General features: G+C 35.6%; 1 protein-coding gene across 5 annotated transcripts in view; it reads left to right on the top strand.

Moving 5' to 3' along the window:
• The window catches only part of RB1CC1 (RB1 inducible coiled-coil 1), a 93959-nt gene extending 86130 nt beyond the window's left edge, over positions 1 to 7829 (top strand). For 3 of the 5 annotated variants that reach the window (XM_032422002.1, XM_032421998.1, XM_032422000.1), the window contains exons 22-24: positions 1471 to 1607; positions 4834 to 4904; positions 5708 to 7829. In XM_032422002.1, coding sequence (XP_032277893.1) covers positions 1471 to 1607; positions 4834 to 4904; positions 5708 to 5785 — 286 coding nt within the window. In that variant the 3' untranslated portion in view covers positions 5786 to 7829. The remainder of the gene's footprint in view (positions 1 to 1470; positions 1608 to 4833; positions 4905 to 5707) is intronic. The other 2 variants (XM_032422001.1, XM_032421999.1) reach the window with 2 other exon arrangements.
• The last annotated feature ends 9727 nt before the right edge of the window (positions 7830 to 17556 follow it).

Raw genomic sequence — 17556 nt, 5'->3', positions numbered from 1 at the left:
GTCTGTCAACTAAATTTTCGGTTGTCAGACATCTGTGGTTTCTGACCTTCAATTTCTCATTAAAATTTTATCTTTTCTCAGTGATGTTAAAAAACTAGCTGGTATCTGCTTTTATATATCAGCTGTATGTCAGATCAAATCCAGTTTTTGGCATTTCAAAGATTAGAGTGAGATGAGCTTTTAAAAAAAAAAAAAAAATTTTTTTTTTTTTTAACTGCCTAGAGAGAGGCCCTTACCTTTTTGAAGGTGTTCTGATATTTAGCCAAAACAGTGCCTGCCACGTCTTGTTAGGTAGGCATCAAGTATTTGTAGGATGAGCAATTAAGGAAAAAGCTGTTATCCTTTAAAAGCTTTCCCAGTGATTTTGATGATTTATCAGGTGCAGGGCCTACTAAACTAAATGATCTTGACAACTAAGAAATCTGAGATTAACTTTCTTTTTTAAGTTTTTTTATTTTAATTTCAGTACAGTTAACATACAGTGTTACATTAGTTTAAGGTGTACAATATAGTGATTCTGCAATTCCACGTGTTACTCAGTGCTCATCATGATAAATGTACTCCTAATCTCCATCACCTATTTCACCCATCCCCACCACCCACCTCCCCTCTGGTAACCATCACTACTCTTACTCAACATAGTACTGGAAGTCCTAGCCACAGCAGTCAGACAGTAAGAAGAAATAAAAGGCATCCAAATCAGCAAGGAAGAAGTAAAACTTCCACTATTTGCAGATGACATGATACTATGTAGAAAACACCAAAGGTTCCATCAAAGAACTACTAGAACTGATAAATTCAGTAAGGTCACAAGATTAACTTTCAAGGCCTATTCATATTTTGAACAACATTTCTAAAAATGATTCTGAAGACACAGAACCAATTGAAGCATATATGGGCAGTTGTACCCACTTTTTTCTTTCCTTGATCCTTCTTTCGGGCCTTCGCCCTAAAGCAGTAATTTTCATTGACTTGTTTAAAACTAATTAAGTACATGAACTGAGCACAATAGGTTTTTCTTTCAAATTGAAGAGCTCTATACCTGGAGACAGGAGAAATAGTATGTAGTCTTTCTTTGCCACTGTGACTGCAAATATCACTTGGAATTTGTTTCATGTTCTAAGATGGAAGATGAGGATGAATATCTTCTTCCTGTGATTGGTGACTATAATGGTGTTTTTCTCCCTCTCATCCAAGCATTTGTTTTGTTTCTTTTTTTTTAAACAATAGATAGTATTGGAAATTTAAAAGTTTTGGTCTTTGACAGTCATGTGAACATCTGCTGTGTATGACCAGCACTCTCACTGGGAGCAGGGTAGAGTAAAAGAAAAAAAGATCATGTTAATGTGAGTTTTAATAATGCATGGATATTTGAATATAGAGTTGAATATTGCAGAATATATACTTAAAAGTTTTCAGAAGAGGGTGGCAGTAACCATTGAGGACAATAAATTATATTCCTTTATTCAGTTTTCAGGTGGGAGATTTGGTACTCATCATCCTAGATGAGCGCCATGACAATTATGTGTTATTTACTGTTAGTCCAACCTTGTATTTTCTGCATTCGGAGTCTCTGCCTGCCCTGGATCTCAAACCAGGTGAGGGTGGTAAGTGTCACATCCATAACTAAGATAAAAACCTGGAGTATAGAGAATATAACAAAGATTTTTCTACCCTCTTGACTAATTAGAATTAAATCACTAAGAAGGAACTCTGCTTAATATGTTTTTTGTTTGTTTTTTTTATAAAATCTGCATTATACAGATTATTTTCCTGGATTCTGTGGAAAGTTCAAAATTAGAGTGTATTTAATGCACCTGGGTCAAGTATCTCATACCCTAGCAAAAGTAGAATTATATTGTCAGAATTCCCATATAAATGCAGCCTATTTAAGCTTAGTTTATACTCATTTGTTTACAAAGGCAATAAAGACTGTTTTTAGAAAAAATATTCTCTCCAACTGTAAAATGTCTTTTCTGTCCTGTTTATCATCTTATGTGCCTACCTTGTTTTTTATTAAACTTACAAATACTTAGTTTTTTAAGGCTTTTTAAAAAAAGTTTTGTTAAAATTTACTAAATTACAATGTCTATTATAATTACTTTGATCTTTAAAGAATAGAAACCTTGGGATACTTAGCTTAAATAGAATTATTAAAATACAAGAATATATGTCCAGGGGCACCTAGGTGGCTCAGATGGTTAAGCGTCTGCCTTCAGCTCAGGTCATGATCCCAGAGTCCTGGGATTGAGCCCCACATTGGGCTCCTGGCTCAGGGGGAGCCTGCTTCTCCCTCTCCTGCCTCTCCCCCTGCTCATGCTCTCTCTCTCTCTTTGTATCTCTGTGTTTCAAATGAATAAATAAAATGTTAAAAAAAAAAAGGAATATATGTCCATTTACATTGATGTTTCTGTTTGGAATGACTTAACCAACATGGGCAAATACCAACTCTTGACGTAGGCCAGTGTCACGTAGTCACTCCATGACTGTTGGTGGTGGGTTATACAGAATGTCCATAGACTTGTATAGTTTTCATGTAACCTTGAGAAATGAGAAGATAAGCTTACAACTTACTGGTTTTCTGTCTTGAAAACAATGAACTTGGTTATTTTTTCGATTTTCTGTGGGTTTCTTTTTTCTCATTTCTTTAAACTTTTTATTTGAAAATGATTTTTAAATTTACCAAAGAGTTGCATAGTAAGTACAGTGCAAAAAAAAAAAAAAAGAAAGACCCATACACCTTTACTCAGATTCACCTGTTGTTAACATTTTGCCCCATTTGCCTTATTCTACATGTGTATGTCTAAATGTATAAATACATAAATATACACAAATATGTGCTTGTTTTTGTTGCCGGAACCATATGAGCCCAAGTTATATCATGGATCTTTGTCTTTAAATATTTCAATATGCATTTCCCAAGAATAGGAGAGTTAGTGTTTAAATCTAGGAAACACTTGGGGCGCCTCGGTGGCTCAGTCAGTTGAATGTGCATCTGTTGGTTTCAGCTCAGGCCACGACTCCAAGCTCAGAGGGAGTCTGCTTGAAGATTCTCTCCCTCTCCCCCCTCTCCCTCCACATGCACCCACTCTATCTCTGTCTCTCTCAAATAAATCTTTAAAAACTTAAATAAAAATAAATCTAGGAAACACTGTATACTCTTAGAGGTTTACAATGTACATTACCATTTTAAAGGTTCTCACAGGTCTTGGAGAAAAGAACTTATTTAACAATCTTACTTTACCAAGGAACGCCAGCCTTCCCTCCCCTCCACCCTTTTTTTGAGAAATACAGAACTGAGGTTACCAATTGGGAATTATGCTTCCCTACCCCTGTGTCATTGCCCTGGGGATTATTAGGGTGTTTTTGTGCCCGTGACAGTGGGACTTACTACTCCTCAAACATAAAACTTAAGTGTTTAATTTTAGATCATTCTTTTCAGAAATCATGAATTGTGAAGTGCTGTATTACTCTTAAGAGTATTTTCCATATCCTGTGGTTTAGGGGCTTTTAATCTTTCTATCATGTGATATATCTACACATTTTTATTTCTGATAGTTCACTCATGATATCTTTTTTTTTATTATTCTTTTAAAGATTTTATTTATTGGGGCGCCTGGGTGGTTCAGTCATTAAGCATCTGCCTTCGGCTCCGGTCATGATCCCGGGCTCCTAGGATCAAGCCCCACATCGGGCTCCCTGCTCAGCAGGAGGCCTGCTTCTCCCTCTCCCACTCCCCCTGCTTGTGTTCCCTCTCTCACTATGTCTCTGTCAAATAAATAAAATCTTTAAAAAAAAAAAAAAAGATTTTATTTTTGCAAGAGATAGTGAGAGAGAGAGCACGAGTGCGGGGAGGGGCAGAGGGAGAAGCAGACTCCCGCTGAGCAGGGAGCCCGATGTGGAACTTGATCCCAGGACCCTGGGATGATGACCTGAGCCAAAGGCAGACGCTTAACTGGCTGAGCCACCCAGGCGCCCCTCATGATATCTTTCATTTATATGTTGCCAAATTATGTTTACAGAATAAAAATCAGTTTTGTCTTCTCTTAGGAATCTCTCAAAGGCTTTAGCCTAACCAGATAATTTACTGGCCAAATACTTTTGAAATTGACTCTTTTAAAAACTTATCTTCTGATGAATTTAAAAATAGAATGAGTACTTTCCTTTTCTTAGCTTGTCACACTTTGGCTCTGTGAGGACTAGTCTTTTCATCCTGTCTCCTCCTCCATTTTCCATCTCCCCTTTACATAAGCGCTGCCTTTCCAGACTTTGGTTCTTAAGCCTTTAACTCTCGTTTTTTGTGCACTCAAGGGGTTAACACTGCCATTCCAGGCACTGTGGAGTACAGATGTGAGGCAGATGCAACTCCTGCCCTTGAGCACTGGTGTTAAAAGCACCCACCCCCCAACCAAAGAAAAGGGTAGTGCTTTGCTTTGAACCTGGAAAATAAATTTTGTCTGAATAACTGTCTGCTTTCAGAAATGGACATGGTCATCTTCATTAGCACTTTCAGTAGATGGCACTGTTGAGCTAATTTAGAATTCCTAGATTTATTTGTTCATGATTTGTACTTAGATTATTTGTATTTCTTGAACTCTATTCTGTGATTTGATTTACCATTTATATTTAATGAGTAAAGCCAAAATTGCTGGCTGAAAAGTAAAATGAGTTCATTTTTGATTTATAAATCATTTTGTATTTTAGTGATTTGTTTTAAAAGTCTTTACCTTCTTTCACTTTTGAAAACTTTACTAGTTTTGATTCTGGCAGTTTTGTTTTCATGGGTGATTATACCTGTACTTTTAAAAAGAAATTAACAATTTCATTCAACAGCTTCAGGTGCATCTAGAAGACCCTGGGTACTTGGAAAAGTAATGGAAAAGGAATACTGTCAAGCCAAAAAGGTGAAAAACTACATCAAATGATATAAACCTAGGAACTATCAAGAAGATTCAGATTCACATACTGCTTCACATAGAAATTGTTACTAGGGCAGTCGTTTGTCCTTTAGCTCATTTGATTAATACCTTGAATTTAATGAGTATGAGTATGAACCACCAATTTTATAAGTATTTGTTATTTATCTTTAGAGAGTAGATGTAGGTAGATTACCAACAATTCATCAGCCTATACATGAAAATAACTGCAAGTTTCTGTTCTCTAACTATCAAGTTATTAGTGTTTTCTTGTGCAAAAAAAGAACACACAGCATAACTGATGATTAAATTACTACTATTTGTAGTAGAGTTTTTTTCTGATTTTCATATGCTACCCCCTTTGAAGAAAGATAATGCAAATACTTTGATGACTAAAAATGTACCTGACCATAATGTCAGCAGTGTCAATGCTATAGAATCAATGGAATCTAATGAGCATTTTTCCTGACTCACTGTAATTTGGGGCCCCTCTGCTCCAAAACACTAATGAAACTTAAACTGTGTATTGAGGGTTCTTTGATACTTGAAATCATGACGTATGTCTCCCTTTGTACTATATTCTTGAGCAATTATTACTAGCTCTTTCTTCCATCAATATTAGTGGTACAGTATACTCTCATGTGTAAGGGCTGGATTTTGTGTAGTTTGATAAAAGACTTCTCACCCATGCTTCTCGGCCCGCAATACTCTAGCATTGAGTTGTGTGATAGGACAGTACCTTTGTGATTTGGTTTTAACCATTTAAGTGACTCTTTTTCTTCTCTTCTTAGGCACAAAACAGATTTAAAGTTCCTTTGGGGACAAAGTTTTACAGAGTGAAAGCTGTGTCGTGGAATAAGAAAGTATAACTTATGGAAGAAATTAAACATTCTGTGACATTTTTCTGATTTGTCCTACAGTGCTTATTCATCACTCCAAAAACAGCAGGCCATCTTTTTATACAAAAGTCACCGTGACAATATACTTCATTGGTGTATATCATTTACTTTTTAACTGGCTACGTTTTAGGAACAATAAATTCATCAAAACCCTTGGCTGAATTAAAATGGTTTTGTTTTTGTTTTTTTACCCAAATAACTAGAAATGTGGACCAAACTAGTTAATTTTCTCAAAGGGCATACCCTGCATTGTGGCTTATGGTTAGCCATATTAATTGCCTGTTACATATACATTAGCTTGGACTTAGATATTAAATGTTAGTTATTATTACCAGCATTTGTCCTTTTGTGAAGTCAATATCAGAAAACTTGCACTCTTAAACACATTCTTTATAAAATGTATAAATTCTTCAAAACTATTTAAAGAGGAGTGTTATTGCATGCAGATAATCATAACTTTGAGTTTGCCTCTGTAGATTACTAAAGCAAATTGTTTCATTTATTTTTTTAAATGCCCTTTGATGTTTCAAAACAAAAAGAAACTCTTAATTTGATTGGCTGATGTTAAGATCAGCCATAATCAGCAATCTTCAAAAGCACTTTCAACAGTGGTCACCTGGGTTCTAAAGGGAAGAGTCTGCTATTCACAGTTTCAAATGCAGCACTGGAACCTTCCCAACCTCTTTATTACTTGTTTTAGAATAATCATATTGATGAAATCGTAATTCATGGTTTGATTTCAGAAAAAGCATATTCATTGTACATTAACCATTTAGAGGTCATTTAAATAACAAAATATTGTATTGTAAAAGACATGTAGAATTTTAAAACAATAAAGATTTGAACCTGTAAATGTGTGTGCCTTTTAAAGAAGGATACATTTTTAATATATTTGAGTGATTGCTGGGAAGTGTGAAAAAACTTGTTCTGTATCATATCAAAAGAGAAACATGTTTATTACAAAAATGTTCTTTAACTATATACTATGTAACAGGGTAAAACAGTGTTATGTAGAATAGAATTGTGTAAACTAGATATGTAGACAAATTGCTATGGAGCAAAGGTATTTAAATGAGTTAGTTGAGTTGGATGAGGCTTGTTTCAGATTTGTTGCTAGAGAACAATAATAAAATGATTCTTTTTCAGAAAATATTTAATTTCTTCTTAAAATAAGTTAAATATTTTTTTAAATATGTATATCTAATAGTACAGAAAATGGAATAAACACCATAGTGTATAGAAAACTGAATTTGACAACATATTAATGAATAAATGAACAAATGATTTCACATGTTTCTATTCAATCCTTCCATGACATCTCAATGCAAAAAATACCAAAGCATTAAACTACTTTATATACAGAATGGTTTTGTTAAGCAGATTTGGTTGGGTCTAAATGAATCTGCCAGATGGACCATTTTGACTTATTTGGTGCCCTTCACACAAATAAATATGTGGTCGTTGTGCTGTGGAATCACAGTGGCCTGACACATGAAAGCCATCATCTCATTAATGCTCCTCTTTAATGTTGGATTTTATTGCTTACAGTTTTTCTTCTTTTTTATATCCATCTTATCAGTGTTCACATATCCCTTTATAAAGCACATGTAAAGAAAATGCAGTTTTGTTAGTTAAAAATGAAACCTGGAAATCAAAACTCAATTGAGTTCTTAATCTTCGTATGGTTATGGTCAGTGTACTGTGCTTTTGGGCAACTTGCATAAACTGAACGTGTTTTCTCATGTATAAAATGGTATAATAATAGGACCTACCTCCTAAGGTTATTTTGAAGGTTAAGTGATGAAAATTAATATAAAGTACTTTGAACAATTTCAAAAACAGATTAAATATTGAATAAAAGCTATTGTAAAGATTTTTTGCATAATCAAAACCTGTTAAATTCACTACTCAAACTCTAATAGAAATGTATCTTTATTCCAGGGATGAATGTTAAAATCACATTTTACTGCAAGTAAAATTTAAGCACACATGAAATATGTGGATAATTTCTTTTTGCAAAGGTACCTCTGCATATGCTAAGAACAGAATGAGCAAAAATTATCTAAACCTTCACTTTTATTTTTTAAAATTACCATGGCATAAGACATGTACATGCTTTCAAAAAAATTAATACATCCCTAAGTCCCTGTCCTATTTCCCAGTTGTACCACCTAGAAGTAAAATTTTACTTTTTAATTTTAGCCTTTTTTAGTCTATATGCCAAATCATAAGACTACACTGCAATCAACTTGATAATTTGTTATCAGTTTACTTTCTTTTATGAAATTTTAGTTATTTCATGAGAACTTTTTCTGCTATCTTTCCAATAATTTACTATGTAACTTTTCAACTATCATTTACAATATCATGACTCTAAATACTGTTTGCTGAGCCATGTCCTGAACTATGATTACATTTCCTCCCTTGTACAGCCCATAGTCTATTTGAAGCTTTTCTGTTGTTTTTTCTTTTTGTGCTATTACTGTGTAATTGCCAGAGCCTTGATCTTTTTAAATGCGTCTTCATATTTGATTTCATCAAGTCACATTTCCCAGAAACATGCATTTTGGAACCATCTTTCCCCATGCCTCATTATACACAGCTAAAATGAATCAATTGTCTCTTTGAACATTTCTTGGAAACTTTTTTAGCCAGAAGCACACGTTTGTTAGTTTTGCCATTTGTTTGGCTACCTCAAAATATGTCATCATCTTTCCAGCTTTCAGTAGCAGTTTCACAGACAGTTCCTTCACTGTTCCGGCCTCTGGTCAGGCAGTGCCAAACGTTAGGCTTTTGTTACGGCAGCACCTCAGGCTTGGTACCAATTTCTGTATCAAGTGTTTATTGTTGTGTAACTATTCATTCCAGAACACTTAGTTGCTCACATGGCTGCAGTCACCTGTTGACTCAACTTAGGCTGGATGATCATAATGCCTTCACTCAAGTGTCTAAAGGTTAGGGTTGTCCTCGGGGATACTTTGGTTCCTTATGTGGTCTCCATCATAATACCCTGGCTTTCTAAGCAATGTAGCATTCCTAAAAGAGAGGCAGCAAAAGTCTGAGGCTTGGAAGGCAAATTCTGTCGCTTGTCTTTTGGTCAAACTAACAGAACCAACTCAGATTCAAAGGAGTAGCAGGGTATAAAAATTGTCTTTTTAATACCATCACAAGGTGCAAAATAGCTGTTGCCCTTTGATAGAAATAGTTACAGATATCCTTGAAATTTTTTTTAGAATAGCATGTGATTTAATGATGTCTAAAGCCACAAAATTTGTTTAAAATAATTTCCATAAGTACATATGTTACTTAGTAATAAAAACTGGGAGCAGTTAAAAATGTTATTGTCCACTAATTGATAGCTTTATATTAGTCATAGTCTCAGAATATAAACAAGCCATCTTTGGCCAATTTTAAAAATGCTTTGTATAATTTATAATATTTGTGAGTAAGATGGAAATTCTTTCAAACACTTCTTAACATAGTGGTAATGAGACTCTACAGTCAGCTGTAAGCTATTTGGTTTACATACTTCTTAGGTGTCTCAGACTTGGAGACCATTTCGTTTCACCTGTTTCATTCCTACCTTAAAATAAATAAGGCTTACTAGCAATATCAGTCCTCATGTTAAAGGAAACAAGTGGCAAGCCTCGGTGTTACAAAATGCAAGATTAGTTCTCCATGTGCTCTCATCAAAGCAATAATTGTATGCTTCACATAAGAATATACCTAGCGATGCCTCTTTAGTGTCTGTGCCCCCATTAAAATACTGTGCCATTCAGCCATTTTAATGGATGTTGCCCATTCTATTTCCTTCAGAGCAGGTGCTAGGCCTGCTAGAGGGAGGAATCCCTCCATTCTCACTGAACTAACAGTATAATATGGACAATTCAGGAAATTCCAGCATTCTCAGGGGTTATTTTTACAAATGTTACATGTTGCTTCTGAAAGATGTTTTGTGGAACCTAATAGCAAAAATGCTTCTGACAGTCTAATTCCCAGTTGATGTTGTAATACTCCTTTCTTAGACTGATCTAGAAATGCCACCCGTTAATTCCTCCACCAGTCAGTAATACTACTCTGAATAGCTCATGTAGGTGTCACTTGTAATCTCTTTGGAATTCTGCTGTAACAGTGGATGTCTGCTGAACCAGTTCAAGCTTCTAACATCAATGTGTAGTTTCTTAAAAGAATGAGTTCTTAACTCCTACAAGTGTAAAGCCTAAACTGACAAGTACATACAAGTTTATCTCTTCATCCAACCTGCTTAGAAGTATGATTTCTGGAGCTGTCACCATATGTGCAGGTATTAACTTTTAAAACAGGTTATACATGATCTAGTAGAAATGTATACTCTGCCCTTATGTTTTCATACCACGATACACATAAGTAGATCCAGTAACACATTTTAGCCTGTAGCATTGAAGAGTGCAAGAAAACATGAGTGAGCAACATTTACAACTGTGGCCTATTTTGCACCCTGGAAATATTACCGGAGGATTCTTAACAGCACTAAAAGCAATTGGGCATAATTTAAAATATTTTGAGTTGCCTTACAAATAATACTGTCATTATCTGATGAGAGCATTCAAAAATTCTACAAGAATTCTGTCATTACTCTGATCCTGATATCCGTAGGGATCTGGGATGCCGGACAACTCACCTTCCAACTTTGGTACCTGGTATTTCCCAAACTGCCTCCGCATTGAACAATTGTGCACTCCATAAAACATCGGAGAGGCTTTTCAAAAAAGTTTTGATTTATTGAATAACTGCTATTTACCATTATCAATAGAGTATTCACAGTTAAGGTAATTGAAACCTCACACCACGAGCTGAGTGGTAATTCCCAGTTCATAACATTAAGATGTGGGTGGGTGCAGGCTTGTGGATGTAACTGGAATGTCAAGAAATCACTTTCACAGCACATCGATGTTGTCTTCTTGGGATTTGAATGACTTACAACCTGACAAGCATGCCCATGCTGCTCTGTATTGTAAATATCTTCACTCAAAACTGTTTTCCCATAAATAAATGAATGAGTCAGTAGTACTAAATTTTCCATGTCCTTGTATGAAGGCAGGCCATGTCACTGGGGTGTGATTCCAGTATAAACCAAAACCATTGTCACTTGTGACAGTAATATGGTTGCCAAGGGAATATAGTATACTAACAGATGAATTCTGTCTCTTGTTGGAAGCGGAATAATCAAAATGTAGCCCAGCGAGCCAGAAATTGGAGCAAGCTTTGGTTGTCAGGTGGCCATAGCAGTTCAGCTGTGGGAGTCTAAGGTGGGGACTTGCCTTCTCAATGCTACTCACCCTTCTCCCCCAGCTGCATTTCCTAGCTTCCCTTTCCCATCCCCTACAGTTAATGCTGCCTTTTTCAGTTGTTCAGGTGTTAGCTTTTTTTAAAAGTGTAATTAAGTTCTAGTCATGTCTCCGTGAGACTATAACCAAATCCTTGTTGTCTTGATTGGACTAATTGTTTTAAAATCTCAGCCACACATCCACAGCCACTAGGACTATTTCTCCAGATGCCTATTGAATTATTTCTTTAAATTTTTCTCATTTTACACAAGTTCTAGGGGATACCTGATTTCCCTCTGCATATGTTCTTTGTGGCGTTTATTAGAATAAGCCAACCTGGAATTGTAAATTCCCAGATTTTCATATAAATCTTGAAAATTCCAACAATTTAGACATACTAAAATACCTCCTCAATGCTCACTACCATATTATTTCTAATTGTTTTAATTACAGAGCTTGTAATTAAAAGGTTATGATTAGAATGAAGTTCAGAAAATCTCCATTAAATAATGTGTGACATCAAGATGAATCTGTGTATTCACATAGCAGTAAACTCCAAAAGTTTTACTTTGGTTAGAAGGGCCAAAGCAAAATGCCTCCTAATGCACTTGGGGCATTCCTTAAAAGGCGACAATTGTGAAATGGAAGACAACTAATATCAATGAATTCATTACCGTTACTTTGCACAGTATTTTCTCACAAGTTCTTTTCAAAGTTTTTGGGGAGCCCGTATACTCAAGGTTACTATAATAACAAAGCTGGATGTTACTGAAAGTGATGAGCGGTTGCTGTGGCCCTTTCTTGGAGAAAGCTCTACAAATTAACGTAAGAGACAGCACAAGGATAAAGTTTGTTAGCGACAAGGAGTGTGTTGACTACCTTCTGCAGGAAGCCTCTTACAACAGTAGGAACTGCTAGTCTACTACAGGAAGTAGTCCACATTTTCAAAGATAATGCTCAAGAAACCAAGAGTTCAAAAGGTTGACCTTTATCACTCTATCTGAATCTAGCCTTTGTACTTGAAAGAAATACACCTTTGCTCCAAGGAAAAATTCTGAACCTTATCCCATCGGGTGAACCAGTAGGCCACAGGGATGCTGTGTGCTCTGAGGGCGCCATAAGCTGCCCGTGTCAGTGCTTACAGTCAGCTACTTTCTGTTCATGTTGGAATTTCAGGACTACGCCTTACCCAAGTTTATCTCTAGCCCCATGTCATCAATATCCACAGTTGAACCTCAAAAATACATGACTTGAACACAGCCATCCTTATTCTTGATAAGTCTTTTAAATGTAAGCATCTAAAGAACTTGTTTCCTCTGGAAAATTCCAATGTTTTAGGCAGATCCTGCTGCTTAGAACTGTAGGTATGATACAATGTGACATTCTGACCAGGGGCAGAATGCTTCTAGTTGTTAAACCTCGGTTTGAATATGGACTCCAAAGTAAATTACTGGCTAACCTATGTAACTATTTTTTAGCCTCAATTTCCCTGTAGGAATTTCTGTTATCTGTAAGAAATAAACCTTACAGTTTGTTGTGATGATCACAATGAGAGAAAGTAAGTGAAAGTATTTTGCATATTAAAAAGTGCCGTACAAATATTTATACATTCCTAGAAAGACTTTTAAAAGATTCTATGTGCTATCAAAACACTAATTAGGGTTGCAGGGTGGTAGTCTTCCTAGGTTTCTACATCAATGCTATTATTGGGGCACCTGGGTGTCTCAGTCGGTTAAGTGTCTGCCTTCGGCTCGGGTCATGATCTCATGGTCCTGGGATCGAGCCCCGCATCGGGCTCTCTGCTCAGCAGGGAGTCTGCTTCTCCCTCTCCCTCTGTGCTAGCTCTCTCTCTCTTCCTCGCTTTCTCTCTCTCTCTCAAATAAATAAAATCTTTTTTTAAAATGCTATTATTATTCAGTGTTAAAAAAAAAAAAAAAAGGTGGGACGCCTGGGTGGCTGAGTCCGTTAAGTGTCTGCCTTCTGCTTGGGTCATGATCCCAGGGTCCTGGGATCGAGCCCCACATCGGGCTTCCTGCTCAGCAGAGAGCCTGCTTCTCCCTCTCCCTCTGCCTGCTGATCCCCCTGCTTGTGCTCTCTCTCTCTGTCAAATAAATAAATATTTTTTTTTAAAAAAAGGGCATATAAGCCCACCCTAACCCCAGCCCACCACCAAAATCCCACAAAAGTTAAACCGTGGCACCTCAGACATAAGTAGCAGCTGACATCTATGATGGATTTAGGGATACAAAGAGGCCCTAAAAACTCTCTCTGCTCTCTTCCCTCTATCTTTTCTTGGGATAAAGACTTTAACACAAGAACTTACAAATAAAAATTTTAATTCCCCATCCAAACTTAGGTGTAGCAGCACTTGGGTTGCCTGGCTGGCTCAGTCGGTAGAGCTTGCAACTCTTGATGTCAGGGTTGTGAGTTCGAGCCCCACATTGGGTGTAGAGATTACCTAAAAATAAAACCTTGAAAAAAAGGAAATAAAAGGTGTAGCAGTACTTAAAGATTACTTAATATCCATATTTTGTACATTAAAATAATTTTAGAATATATATTTCTAGAAAATTTTAGAAAACAACTTAAACATTTTGATCCCTATTTTAGTTTGAATCATTCATTAGATACAGCCATTTTTGTTTTGACAATTCTGTTTTTCTCTAAATGAAGTATAATTTTCATGAAAAACATAACATATATGAAAAATTGTTTTTGACATAGAAATTAAAGATGTTAGAGAACTAATCATGTTACACAATAAACGGATTAAAGTATAGGTCTAGATTTATTTTTTTCATTTCCAAACAAGAGAAGTTCATTAACCATCTTGAAATTTAAATGAACCCTTTCGGGACTGATAAAAAACTGCCTTTTAAATGTTTCTTACATAAGTTTACATGCTTCAAAATCATTGAACTGCTAAAGTGATCAGCTATATCACTTCTTTCACATATATATCCTCTAGCTTTATTTGGCTTATCTTCACAAACTAAGGTTTTGTAGAAGACCTCAGGCAACAAAGTGCTCCCTCTTTCAACTTTACTTTGTGTATATTGTGAATGCAAACAAACTGCACATTGTTCACAGTGCAAATTAGCCAAAATTGGATTCCGTGGGACAATGACCACTAGTTCTAAGTTTATTCTCTTAACAGAAACTTCCTTGCCTGAATGATTCAGGTAGCTGTCATTTATCAACAAGCTTCGGTGACATATGGGACCTCAGAAAAGCTCACCTAACATTTTGAGGAAGCACAAGTGAATCTAGAGGGAGGAGAAAAGAGAAATCCACAATTTCAGAATTAAAGCTGCACATATCGCTGAAACTATTTTTAGGGGAGCCAGGTGCATTGTGAGATGGACTTAAGAAATTTTCATAAGATATTAAGTGTTCAGTGACCGAGGACTTACAGAGAATTGAATCCGGTATATTAGTTCCACTGGATGCATCAGAGAAACTGTGATCAGTACTTACATCAGGAGATTTTTTTTTTTAGTTGTCAGTTTATGAAGAATATATGGAATTTCATTTCATAAAAATATGACAGCCAGAGTATATATAAATATTGCTTCTTGTACTTAACGTTTCCATTCACAAGCAAGAACTAAACATTTACCTTTCTAATTAAAAGATAATTTAAAATATGCATTGCAATATGGAGATTGCATCAATATCTATACTCATTACTGTATTAAATGTCAACATTAAAGATAAACCGAGGTAATATTTTCTTTACACATAATAGGAAAAGTTAAAAATCTCAGATTATAGTTATTTCTCTGAGATCTCAAAACATTTGTAGACTATTTCTAGTAGGTGTTCATATATAGTCAGGAATATAGAAAATGAATTATGAATAATGCAAAATAAAGGCTCCTTAGCATTCATATAATTTTACGTTTTTTCTGAATATTGGGTTAAGGAACATAATTTTTTTTTTCTATTAGAAAAAGTAGACATAATGAAATTTATAGTAAAAAATGTCTGGGGTCACCATTGCCAGTGCATGTCCTGGAGCTCACTGCCATCTTTGTCCTTATAAAGGGATGGAAAGTAAGTCAGGGAAAAGAATCAAAAGAACTCTATGAAGGCAAAAGCATTCATGTCTCAACCTAAAAATAGCATGTTGGGAAATGACTATCTATAGTCTCACAAATCCAGTCCTGGTTTCTGCTCACAGAATAAAATGGAAAAGAAAACAGAGTCCAGAAATAGATTCACATATATACAGTCACCTGATTTACCACAAAGGTACCACGGCAAATCAGTAGGAAAAGGATGGTCTTTTTAATAAAAGTTACCAGATGGAAAATAAAGTGAACCTTGACCTTGCCTGCATACTATGCACAAAATGTATTTGAAGCACAGAAAGTATATTTGAAATGGATCATGAAATTAAATGTGGAAGATATAATAATAAAACTCTTTGAAGAAAACAGAAAGATACCCATTCTTCCCCTGGGGAAAACAAAAAATTCTTAAATCGGACCCAAGAAAAGCAATTTAAAGACTGAAACCTTATATTTCACTGAAACCTAAGAACCACGGTTCATCAAAGACCCCACTAATAGAGTAAAAAGGCAAGTCACAGACTGGTAGAAGATATTTGTGATACATACATCCAACAAAGTGTCACCAGCTAGACCCCAAGACCTGACCTTTACTTCCTATATTCACTTTACTGCTTATATTCACAACCTTTGTCTTACATTTTTCTTTAAGCTCTTCTTTATGGCTTACCTATTAACTCAGGCAAATGAAACCCAAAACCACCCCTCAGGTGATAGTAATTGCCCTGATGAGACCTCCAGCCGGCCCAGACCACCCAGACGGGTTGAGCCCTGACTCTGGCCTGCACCACTGGACCATGGATGATCCCTGGCCTGATCAACAATTACCTTTACCTCATTATAATACTAAAATCTGTACAAAGAGGAGCCTCAGCCATATTTACATACACTGTATGTATAGGCATGTTTCCTTAAGGCATATGTGTGATCTTATGCTGGCCTCTGCATATGATGACAAGGCTTCCCTATCTAAACATTCATCCTCACCCGAAACAAAGGTACCCATTCACCATCTCTTGGAGAGTCATGGGTTTGGAAGTTATTCCCCATGATCTCCTTATTTGCTGCAAATAAAATTTACTTTGTGCAATAATTCCACCTGTGACTCATCAAGGAGGGAGAGCGAAGTCATGTTGGTTCAGTTACAAAAGGACTAGTATCTAGAATATATAAAGAACTACAAATCAATAGGAAAAAAGACAAAAACAAAAACAAAGAAACCAATTTTAAAAATGAGCAAAATACTTGAATGGATTCTTCATTAAAGAGGAAAACCAAATGACCAATAAACTATTAATAAAGTGCTGAATGATTCCATTTATATGTAGTTCAAGAATAGACAAAATGAATAATGATGATAGAAGTTAATTTTGTAGAAGGGGGCATTGAGTGCTAGAAATAGTCTATACTTTCATCACGGTGGGGTTAAGTGGGTATATCTATAGATACATGTTTGTTTTATCTCACTAATTTTTTAAATAACTACAATGGTTGATTTATATATTTCTTACTACTTTGTCATATGTTGCTGTATGTATTTTTAGACCATATGGTTAAATGGATCTGTGTTCATAATCGCTACGTCTTGATGTATTTTCCCTTTAACTTCTATACAACATTCCTCTTTATTTTGTGTCATTAAAAAACAAAATTCAATGGAGTAAATCCGAAGATCTAATTGGCTTTCTCCAGTGATTCATGAATTGGGCAGTATCCCATCTAGCAAGTATAAAGGAGCTCAGAGGAGCTGTGCAAACTGGAAGACTTTTATGGGCAAAAACAGAGCAGGGCAAGGAAGTTACTAGCAAAAAAAAGAAAGGATTGTTTCAGGCAAGGTCACCTTCCTTTGGGGGAAGGGTGGGGGTCTATCATGCAGGTTACCTCCCTAGTGCTGATCAGGAAATCCCAGATGGACTGGTTGAAGTTCACATTCCAGCAGTTAAGTCTTGGTTTGCTGTCCTGGGGGCAAGTGACTCCATTTGGGGCCTTTTTATTTTATTTATTTTTAACAGTATGATGCTTATAGCTTTAAAAAATATTTTTGTCTTATATTTAATTGCTATCCTTGCATTCTTTTAATCCACATTTGTGTCACATGTCATTTTTCCATCTCTTCATTTTCATCCTTGCATCTTAAGTGTCTCTCGTAAAAAATACATTGATGGATTTATTTAAAAAATTTAAAATTTTTTATTTTAGGACTTAAATTCTCTTTTTTGATATCAGCAGTATTTTACCTTGCTTCCTTTTTATTTCTACTTATGTTAAATTTGTACATCTAGAAAAAGTCTTTCCGGTGATGATCTCTAATTTATTAAGACCCATATGTATGCTTCATTCCCCCATGTGTTGATAGCTTTAT

This window comes from Phoca vitulina, unplaced genomic scaffold, assembly GCF_004348235.1.
Source record: "Phoca vitulina isolate PV1807 unplaced genomic scaffold, GSC_HSeal_1.0 scaffold25, whole genome shotgun sequence".
NCBI lineage: Eukaryota > Metazoa > Chordata > Mammalia > Carnivora > Phocidae > Phoca > Phoca vitulina.
Note: the sequence above shows the minus strand (reverse complement) of the source record. Positions and strands in the feature narration are given on the sequence as shown.